The sequence below is a fragment of the Phaethon lepturus genome, unplaced genomic scaffold (assembly GCF_000687285.1).
Source record: "Phaethon lepturus isolate BGI_N335 unplaced genomic scaffold, ASM68728v1 scaffold21081, whole genome shotgun sequence".
In the NCBI taxonomy this organism is placed as follows: Eukaryota; Metazoa; Chordata; class Aves; order Phaethontiformes; family Phaethontidae; genus Phaethon; species Phaethon lepturus.
The window spans coordinates 131022-142372 of NW_010517276.1; the positions used below are offsets into that span (position 1 = coordinate 131022).

Consider the following 11351-nt stretch of genomic DNA (forward strand, 5'->3'; position numbering starts at 1 on the left):
GATGTGCATCCTGGAGCCTAGGTTAGGAAATGGTGGTTGCTCTGCCTGTGCTGCCTCTTCTGCTGCTTATGTCCCCAGGAGTTTAGGCTGAGAGTTCCTGCTTCTGCATGAACAGTAGGAGCAGCCTGGAGAGGCTGCCAAGAGTGAAATGGATCCAGTTCCTTCACTGGGGGAATCCTAGTGCCCAACCCAAGGCCACAACTGCATTGTGTATGCAGTTTGAGGGATCAGCGAGTGTGGTGGGTAAACTGGGCACTATACCCTGACCATTAAAATCATGCTCTCGTGATATTAGCATGATGCAATGCTGGAAGCTACCCCATAGCTGAGCATTAAGCTACTTCACATCTCTGTCGTCTTCATTCTCCTGGAAATCTGTCAGATCTCCCTTCACAGACACTGAGCATCCTGATGCCACAAGTGTTTTCTGACTACATAAACCTCCTCGTACAGGAAGGGGGAGAAATGGAGAGGTACCACATGGGCATCTGTCCTAGTTTCAGCCAGGATAGAGTTTGTTTTCTTCACAGAAGCTAGTGTAGGCTATGTTTTGGATTTGGGATGAGAAAATGTTGATAACGTGCTGATGTTTTGAGCTGTTGCTAAGCAGTCAAGGACAGTCCAGCTTCTCGAGCTGGGCTGCCAGCGAGCAGGCTGGGGGGGCACGGGGAGCTGGGAGGGGACACAGCCAGCACAGCTGACCCCGACTTGCCAAAGAGATATTCCCCACCATACAACGTCATGCCCAGTACATAAACTGGAGTTAGCTGTGGGGCGGGAATCGCTGCTCGGGGACGGGCTATTGATCGCTGGGTGGTGAGCAATTGCTGTATCGGGCATCACTTGTTCTTGTACATTCTTTTGTTGGCATTACTATTGTTAATTGTTGTTTCCTTTGCTGTCCTATTAAACTGTTTTTATCTCAACCCATGAGTTTTTTCCCAATTCTCTCCCCCATCCCACTGGGGGAGGGGGGAGTTAGCGGCTGCGTGGTGCTTAGTTGCCAGCTGGGGCTAAACCACAACAGCATCATGACCCACATGCTAAAAATGCTTCATGAATATAACAGATACAGGTATAATAGACCATTCTTTGCATAGCTTTTCTTCTCGCCACTCTCCCTTCCGCCCCCACCTCTGCCAAAATTTTCTTTGAATATTTTCTGACTACATTTGCCCTCTGGTTTTGATTAAACATGCTTATTTCTTATATGGTCTCATGTTTTAACGGGATTGTCTTTCAAGATTAAACAGCTGCTGCCTTACGTTCAGAAAACTGATTGGATTTCAGAGGCACAGAAATAATTCTTGTAGGTGTCAAGTTAGTTAATTGCTTTGGACTCCTTAGGGATGAATGGTGTTCAGCTATGGAACTGCAAGGTATTACTACATTATAATAAAGAAAGAATCATAGCCTTCTCCAAATATTGCATATTGAACGTTATCTATAGTCTACCTTTTCATAAGAGTGTCCCCAGTACAGGAGCATCAGTATACAAGAATGTGAGATTTATTTCTTTACAACATGGTGATAAAGTTCCTAATTTTGATGCACTTGGGGTTTCCAAAAAGTGTTTCGGTTCTTTGCTTTCAAACAATACTTTTTTGCAGTACTAATGAACAGAGAAAAGTAGGTTATTAAAAACGATAGTGTATAAAAGATCTTCATGCATATCTGCACCCAAGAGATCATGTAAGTTTGTGTAGCTGCTGGCTTCTTAAGTTTGGCAAATCAAAGTCTCCAAATTTTTAAATATCTTTTCACATATGCTTTCAAAATCCAACAAAAGAAACTGAACAGTCCCTTCAAATGTAAAATGAGAATTGGTTGGGGGAGCTATCCTAGAAATTTTCTATTTAATCCCAAATGTGAAGTGATAAAAGTACATATTGTGTTGGGCTGAAACTCATTATACTTGCAACACTAAAAATCTAACCAGTGATATACCCAATTTTCTAAGCTGTCCTTTTATTAAACATGCATAAATAGCATCATTTCTGAAAATATTTTGTTAGAAATATCCAAGAATGGCAAACTTACCTTTCACTCTTTTCGGTTTCCTGTCCACCATTTAATTTGAACATCATCTGATGAGGATTTTTCCCCTGCAGATATATTATGTCATGCATTATTTTAACATGGCTGTATGGCTCCTGCAGGAAAGGGTGATTCTATATCTTTAATTTTTTTCTAAGGTGAATTGCTGTAAAGGACAAAGCTTATAGGCTGATAACATTGACTTTAATAGAAAAAGGACAGTATTTTAAAACAGGAATTATCAGAATCAAGGAAGTAATTCTCAGTAATTTTTTTCCCAGTGTCATGCCAGATTATGGATAGCTTTTTTTCCCTTTCAATACAATTTTAATTTATTACATGGTTCTTAAATTTGTAGTGTTTGCTCAAATGCAAGATGATTATCTGGTAGAATTTCCACTTGTCCATTTACCAGTGGCCAGGCTTGCTTTATTTTTTTAAAATGGGAAGTGAGTTGTTAAGCTTTTTTTAATAAACCACTAGAAAAGGATGAGTGAAACATATATTTGCCATGATTGATATGATTTTAAAAAATATTTATAAGGCAGGTCTGTGTGACCTCAGTGCAAATAAGAGGAAGCAGATTCTTAGTAGCAAGAACTACCAAGTCTTCTGTCAACCATAAAAGGTCAAACTGAGCACATGACATAAGTCTTGTATTTTTTCCCTTACACAAAGCTTATGTGCCTGTTCTCTAGAGGAAGGACCTACAGATACCAGAAATTGTTCTCTCGCTGGTCATCCAGCATTTTAGCCAGCCAAATTATGATGTAATTTATGCAGTGGGTAGTATTATCTATATGAAAAGGGCCTGAGATCCCCAATTTATCTGAAACATGATAGCTAAGAAGGACTCATAGGTTGTTCATTATTGGGTATGTGGGTTGTATTTTAAAAAAGAAAAAAATTGCTACAGTTTGATCTGTAAGTACATTCACCAATGGAAAATAGTGAATATTGATGAATTCCGTAACCTAAAAGTGTGAAAGATCTAATGAAGAATGAAGGGCTAGAAGTTAAAACTAAATGCAGTTTCTAATAGAAGAGTTGATTAATTATTGGAACAAGCTCTTAAGGGTGGGAATAGATTTTTCACTTCTTAAAGACTGCAGATCGTAATTGGATAACTCTCTGCAAATTCTGCTTTAGTATATAGTAAGGGCTCAATGCAGAAATAACTAGATTAAATTTTATGGCTTATGTTATGTAGGAGATCAGACCAAATGATCTAATAGTTCCTTTTAGCCTTAAGATCTACAAGTCTATGTCAATCATGGCTTGCAATGAAAAGTCCAGTTTCTCATCTCCATCATTCAGCTTTTCAGCTAACTCCATATATATGAAGCATTACCTTGTGCTCTTTTTAAGATTTTACCAGAAGAGGATGACTATGGATTTGACATGGAAGAAAAGAACAAAGCAATCGTGGTGAAGTCAGTTCGACGAGGGTCTTCTGCAGAGGTGACTTTCATAAATATTTTGGTTTTGGTACCTAAGAATATTTCAATGCTTTGAAAAGGTACAAAACCATCCTTTTAAAGTCTGCTTCATTTTAAAGGCAGCTAATAGAAAATCAGGTATCTTCTACAATTTCTGTGGTAATAAACTGTTTCTGTAAATTGCTAAGTATTTTGGCATCCTTGGGTGACTTGCTGAATATTTTTTGTAAGTGATAGGACAACAGCAGTCTCTCTGTGTGATCGTAGTGTACCTCAGGTTCATTAAAAACGTAAATTTGAGGAGAAAGTAACATTCAAGGAAAGTAACATTGTTTTGGGATAGCAGAGATGTTCAATGTGAAACAGGTTTATATAAGTGAAAGCTATATTTATAGATTTATATTTTTTCCTTAAAAAGTACGCACTCATTTCTCTCCCTGGTATTTTCTAAGAACTCTACAGAATATATTTGCTTTGTTTCTTTGAGGCACATAGATGGCCCAAATGTCATAGGATCTGAGTATTTCATAACCATTTATCCATACAAAACCCGTGAGTGGATAACGCAATGTGGTCCTCCATTTACTGATATAAGGCACAGACAGACTGAAAGTCTATTTTTTAAAATCTCTTTAGGTGAAAGCACCTTTTAGCACCTATGAAGATGAGAGGACTAAATGACTTGCCCAGCGTTACATAGTAAATTCTGGCAATGCCCAGACAGTACTTCTAATTAAAAGTCTGGGACAACCATTACAGAATTTTTTAATGTCCACAATCATTTGCTGGTCAGTGCTGTATGCTACAGGTAACTCCTGGATGACTTGCCCAGTGCAAACAGCTGAAGTGGACAGACTGATTTTAGCAAGTTGAGAATGTCAAACAGGAAGGAATTTTGAACTGAAATTTAATATTAGAATTAAATTATTTCAGTAATCCTGATTTGCGTTTGTTTTATGCTTACCAAAGAAACCAATCCTATACTCTACCTCATGCTCAAAATCAACATAGATTGGCCAAAAATTTATTAATCTAAACCTCTGCTGTAAGCTATTGCCTGACAGATAATCCTTCTGCCCTTCCTTTGGCAGGATGCCTGTGGAATATCCTGCAAATCTGTTGTGTTTTAAGACAACAAAAGCACATAATTTTCTAAGGAATCTTTTTCTTGATCTTCCAAAACAAACTATCTGTGACTATAAGCCCATCTTTTCAACTTGATCTTAAAATACTGCTCCAGAAAAGAACTAAACCTGCATCTCTCTGAACCAGAGCACATTCTGGAAAGACCTGAGTCCAACAGTAATGCATTTCATTCACTGGGCTTTTTTAATTGCTTTGTGATACTAGAAGGATATCCAGCATGTAGTTGTGTGGCTCAGCAGCTGTAGGACATTGAGAGACCCTATACTTGCTGTCACACTCTTCAGGAACAAAAATAAAGACATGCAGCTTCGCTTTGCAGTGTCCATCACAGTGCTTTGCATTCATTAGGACTGTCAGACTTTAGGCCAGAATACGGTTCCAGGTTCATTAATTAAGTGGGAACAAATCTAGTACTTGCATGGATTTATTCAAGATTAACACATTCTGTTTGAGTTTGGGATTGTGATCTCTTTTTCCTAATATACCTGGGAAAAAATTGTCATACACAAGTTGTGGTGGCATACAGCATTGAACTTGATGCATGTACAACAAGGGTTTTTGGGGTTTTTATTCAAAATCGGAGTTGCCAAGCATTGTTCTTTCTATCATTAATGTCTTTTTTTTTTCCTCAAGATTGTTTAGAAACAGTTTTGCGAGCTGTTAGATTTGCCTATGCCAGAAGCAGTTCCCAAACTGTGTTTAAAAGTTGTTAAGAAAAGAATTGCTGGAGCAATGTCATCCATTTAGTAAATGTCATCATTTACTAGTTTTTGCCCTAGTGGGCACTACTCATGGTCTCCTGATCATTCTCTCCTGATTCTGAGTGATGAGCAGCACTCAGCCCAGGACTCTTGCCTGTGGAAGTTGTCCCCCCATGCTCCTGGCAGCAGCTGCCTGTGACTGTTAATACTTGCTCAGCTCACCTAGACGGAAGGTCACAAAAAAATCACATAGCAGTGGTTGGTTGATGTGGGCTGTGACAGATCCCATGCCTGTTCCAGGTTCACATGTCTTCAGAAAGTCAAGTGTTTTCTCAGTTTGTACCTTACCTTCCTTTCTAACGCAGCTCACTTGCAGGTTAATTGTAGCTGGCTTTATTCCCAAAAGTTTTAATCCTGGAGCTGGTTTATGAATGATAACTCTCTCAGAAGGAAGCAGCAGTGAAAAAAATTATCCTTTTGGGATGTGTGGTTGGTGTCTTACTCTGAACAGCCAACTGACAAGCAGATGTCTAGCATTTGAACAGAGCGTGTTCAACAAGCAGCCAGTTGGCCAATGGCCGTGGGGATGAACAGCAAATAGCAAGCTGCTGGCGTTTCGGAAAAAAACAATGGCCTGGATCCAGACAACTGCATTGAGTTGTCATAAGGAACATCTGTTATTCAGAAGCTCTGTGACACTGTAGGTCTTTACTCTTAAAGATATATGCTGTCTAATCTTTCTTAGCCTGGTTAGTTATATCCCAGTAGAGTAGCAGAGTTTTATTTGAAAGTTACTAGTTTGTAGGGTTTAATATGCTACTTTGTACCTCATACATTCATAGATTTGCTATGACTGTGTGTGCAGGTAGTGTCCCGTATACACAAGCAGTAAGTTAGGAATATGGAGCTCATCCACAGGTAAAGAGATTGCAGATACGCCAAGAGTTTAGCTAATTGCACATGCATTAAATGCATGAGCTACTTTGAGAAAATCAGGCCTAATACATAATGACTTTAGACATTTGTGTGATAATTATTACTTTATAAGAAATTCATCAGTATAAGAAAGTACAAATAACAGAAAAATTTCCATTGAATTATAAATCAAAGTTTGTGAAATTCTATCTTAACTTAAAATCTCTATTGCTATTTATGCCTATTATTCATTTTAGAGATAATTTACAAAAAAAGAAAGTTGAAAAATGTTTTTTACAGGTACACAAGAGGATGTTGTCAACTGTAGAGAGCTTGAGAATTAAATCAAGGAGAGCTCTTTATAATAGTTTTCCCTTATAATAGCTTTGATTTGAGAAAAAAAGTATAGGTTTTGTAGGTAAACTGTTCTCTCACTTTCAGACCACAAAATACAACTAACAAAAACCAAGCCATGCATAGACATAGTCAGCAGGGATTTCCAGTCCTACATTTCCAGATTCATTTTCGCAACAGGTCAGATTTCATATGTGAGAGTAGTACTGTTTAGACCTCCTTTTTCCAAGTCAACGAATTTGTTAATGGATTCCAGGTAGAATAGGAAAAGGGTTTGTCACATTTAGAGGAAAGCCCAACTGCTGGCTCTTGAAGTGATAGGAAGTAATTCTAACCTGGGAAGGGTTAATAATTTTTTTTTTTCTTTCAACTCCATTAAAAGGAATCATATGTTTCCTTGATAGCCTAACACCTACTCTAAGTGCTGCTATGTCACATTTTAACTGATCAAGAGGTATGTTTAGGGTTATTGTCCAGTGGGCAGAATAGGGGATCTTAGTTTTGTCATTGAATCTGTCTCTAACTTCCTGTGTGAGCATGACCAACTAACTGAAGTTAGGTGCAAAACCTAGGAATTAAAATTAAAATCTTGTGGCTTTTTATGCTGTTGAAGAGCCAGTACTTCACTTAAAGCAGAGACAGGCTTTTACCACCACTTTAAAACCAGGTTACATTTACTTATATGACTATAGGTATAGATTGGTTTTGCATGGCTAGTGGTTGAAAACTATGTTCTTGGCTCCCCATGCCTGAGCTATAAGTTGTAGGAAGTCGCACTTCTGTATCTCACTGGATAAGGCGGCCAGTCTATTATAGTCCCCTATTTTTTAGTCCCCTTTTTTTAATATAGTCTCCTTTTTTTTAGTAGTCCCCTATTAAAAAAAATTGGAGCAGAAAAGTGCAAAGATATATCCGTTGCAAAGTAAGATATATCTGGGGAGTGGCATATTTATACAGATATTGGTGAACTCTCTCTGTTTTCTGTAAATGCAGAGAACTTTAAGGGTGACTGACAAATGATTTGATGAACTAGCACTGTATATGCAGTATTCCGTAGGACAATATCCTAGGAACAGTTGAAACTTGAAGCCTGAATTTTCAGAGATGCTGCCAATGATCCAAAGTTTTCTCTGGTGTTTCTTTCATTTGCAGATGGCTGGCCTGCAGACAGGAAGAAAAATCTATTCCATCAATGAGGACTTAATTTTTCTGCGCCCATTTTCAGAAGTGGAAACCATCTTAAACCAGTCCTTCTGCTCACGAAGGCCACTCAGGCTTCTGGTAGCCACCAAATCGAAAGAGTAAGTGCCAAGTTGGGCAGACAGAAAAGATTATCTAGAAACATCCATTACTAAATATTTCTTCCAGAATTTGTAGTGAAAACTCTGTAAACACTTTGCTATGCAGAACTGTTCAACAGGAAAACAAATAACATACATGAAAGAGGTGCAAGAGTCACAGGTTGTTGTCAGTGATGAGCCTTGTCCTTCTAGAAGTAGTTAGGATGTATTCTCTTTATACTGCAGGTAACTTTTGGCTTCGTTGTGCACGAACAGAACTGAATCACAAAGATTGCTGTTCTGTCTCAGGTGTGAAGCTTCTCAGACTAATATATGTCCCAGGAAAAGCAATTTTCACCCCATTAAAGCTTGGCTTATTTTTGGATGACTCTAATGATATCAGCCCTTACAGTTTTTCAGTCCATTATTGTATCTTATAATGAGGCTTGGCCCTGTTAATGTCTCGTGGATTCTTAGATTCAATTATCCCAGAATCTGCCATAGAATTGAATGTCGCAGTGAGCACTTGATACTAAATTCTAGTCCAGGATGTCTTGTCCAGTCTGTTGATTTTTTTTAATGCAAAAGATCCTCAGCCGGTATAAGTCAGCAGAGCTGCACTGAAGTTTGCCTAGAAATGAAAGGGAATATAAATACCATGTTAAGTTTCTGTTCTGTGTTATTCACTTAAAGATGTAATAAATTTGGAAGTGCCAAATTTTAATTAACAAAGAGAATCTCTCATCTGCCTTGGAGAATGAAGATGGAGTGGATGATTTCTTCAGGTCTATTCATTTGTTATTTATTTGTAAACTATGTGGGTGCTTTCTTTAATCCAAAACACAGTTGTGAATGCCAGGGAAAGATGCTTAGAACTGCCCAGAGCTCTGGCAGCCTAACTTAAAATGCTGCTTTCTCTTCCCCTTGATTTACCTGCAGGATTATTAAAATCCCAGATTGTCCTGAAGCACTTTGCTTTCAGATACGGGGAGCAGCACCACCATATGTTCATGCAGTAGGAAGAGGTAAGTGGAAAGGCTGTGGTACAGTTAGGCTTGGAGTACAGCTAAATGTATATACATGAATATATAAAGTGTATGTGTCTATACATATCTCTATCAAGAAAGATCCAGGTTTCATTGTCAAACTTGTTCTAGGCAAGTTCTGACAACTTATTTTAATAACCATATTGACGAGGAACCCCTGTCATAGAGAAGGATCACACTCATATATAAAACCATAGAACAATGAGATAGTTCCTGCCTCATAGTGCTTGTAACCTAAACACATTGTAAGAAAATAGTATCATTATTATGAACTGAGTGTTGGATCACTAATACCATCAACACAAATCAAGGAATAACTTAATTCTACAGTAGAATAAACTTGGTGATACTGCAATCCACAGTACTGTGGAAAGACTTTTGAGAAAGCATTGTCACTTGAGCTCTTGCATAGTGATCCTAAGCGTGTGTCTTCTAAGACTACTGAGATACAGCTTTTTGGACACAGGGAATATAAATTTAAAACTGAGGTGTCTGAGAAAAAGTTGAGGTGTAATGCTGTCTGTTGCTTCCTCGGTATTTTTGCCAGCAGTCAGCCACAGTTTGGATCACTGCAGTTGTGAATGTGCTACAGGTTGGTAGGCAGATCATGTTTCTTAATGGACATCACAAAGTATGATATAAGACTTGAAGACTACTCCCTTTACATTGGCTTATACTACTATAAATTATCAATATAAGATAGAGGCAAACTGCTTTCCTTGCCTTTTTTTAAAAGGAGAAAACACACTTTGACAGAGATATTTACTATTTCTGTAACTGAAATGTGAACTGAGCTGCAAATGAAGCACAGCTCCCACCTTTATTTTCAGCAGATGCAGAAAATACGACCTTTCAGACATGTACCATTTTGTTCTTTCAGAACAAATACATTTATCCAAATATGTGCAATTAGTGTATAGACAACAGGCAGCACCCGAATGCAACAGTGTTCTCGAGGAGACACATTTATTATACTCTTTCATAACAGCACCTATAACCACTTTTTAACAGTCTGAAGAGTGCAAACAAAGTGCCAGCTAGAAAATTTCTCCTTTTTCAGGGTTTGGCTAGCAGAAGACAAATTGCAGTTGGAATAAAACTGTATGAATTTTAAATGATGGTGCCTTAAAAAAGTTAAACACCTTAACTGTAGATTTCTAGGAGCTGGATTTGGGTCTGAGTCTTGTTCACGTGAATCTGGAGTACATCCACTGAAATTGGTTACTGCACTCTAGACTTACTCTAGTTTTAAGTACATCACAGTCTTTTTCTTAGACCATGGCAAATTACATAACATGCAAGGGCTCTGTATCTTTCAAGTGCAACAAGCTGAAACAAATATAACTGTTTACATTTAAGCAAGACCTCAGCTAATGTCATCATAAAGCTAGAAGAGCTGTATAAGAATCCCAAATGATTTCCCACAGGAATTTGAATTTCTAGCATGAATGCATTTAGATCTAGGAGGTGTCTGTTTTTCCCAGCACTACTGAAAATATGAAGGATAGATGCATGATGTTTTCCTTATACGACAAAGCTCTCAGAATACTTAGTAGCAAAAGCATGACAGCATTCAACTTGCTTTTTCTTCTTACTCTTCTTAACTAGAAACCCTTTGCGAACTTTCCAATTTTCTCTTCCATAGTCAGATGACTTTACTGTCTAAGTCCTCTCCTGTTGATTTTTCAGGTTCTGAGGCTGCTGCTGTAGGCCTTCATCCAGGGCAGTGTATTTTGAAAGTTAATGGGAATAATGCAACACATGGAAATTATGTGGAAGTTCTGGAGCACTTTACAGCCTACAGGGCCAGACAACAGGAAGCACTGGTATGAATAGAAAACCTCAAAGGAAGTACATTAATTCCTGCCCTTCTTCTGTCCTTCCCTTCTATGCTTTTATGCTCACTAACTATTCAGAAAAAACACTTCTACATGTCTCTTTTGACTGACTTACTCCCATGCCAAGGTCCTAGTATAACTGAGGGAGCCAATTACAGTTGCCTATAGGTGCAAAACATCTACAAATAATATGTATGCCAATTCATACACTGCACACAGTATTATTAACTACAGCTAAAACTAGAAGTTCACCCAGATATTGATCTAGATTTTACATTCTCTGAAGTTCAGAGGAAATCTGGGGGACTGTTGATACTTCAGCCAACTTAGAAAGATATAAAATTGATAGCTAGATTCACCTTTGTAGTCCAAACATACAGAGATAGGGCATTTTTACTGAGGTCATAGCTGAAGCCTGTATTTCTTGAAAGGGGTTGTACCAGTGGGTGTACAGAACACATGAAGATGCTGAGGAGGACAGAGTTCAGCAAGCAGCATCCACTGCATATCTGAATGGCAGTCATCCTGGCTCCAGCAAAGAAGACTCTTCACTGGAAGGAGGTGCTGAATTGGATCCCCTTCAAAATAGCCAGCA

The 11351-nt window shown here is 38.2% G+C and overlaps 1 protein-coding gene across 1 annotated transcript in view; it reads left to right on the forward strand.

The window, feature by feature from the left end:
- The window catches only part of PREX1 (phosphatidylinositol-3,4,5-trisphosphate-dependent Rac exchange factor 1), a gene marked incomplete at its 5' end in the record, with an annotated part of 98995 nt that overhangs the window by 65272 nt on the left and 22372 nt on the right, over nt 1-11351 (forward strand). Inside the window, 5 exons of the mRNA XM_010296351.1 lie at nt 3406-3498; nt 7745-7893; nt 8812-8897; nt 10608-10744; nt 11188-11317. Coding sequence (XP_010294653.1) covers nt 3406-3498; nt 7745-7893; nt 8812-8897; nt 10608-10744; nt 11188-11317 — 595 coding nt within the window. The remainder of the gene's footprint in view (nt 1-3405; nt 3499-7744; nt 7894-8811; nt 8898-10607; nt 10745-11187; nt 11318-11351) is intronic.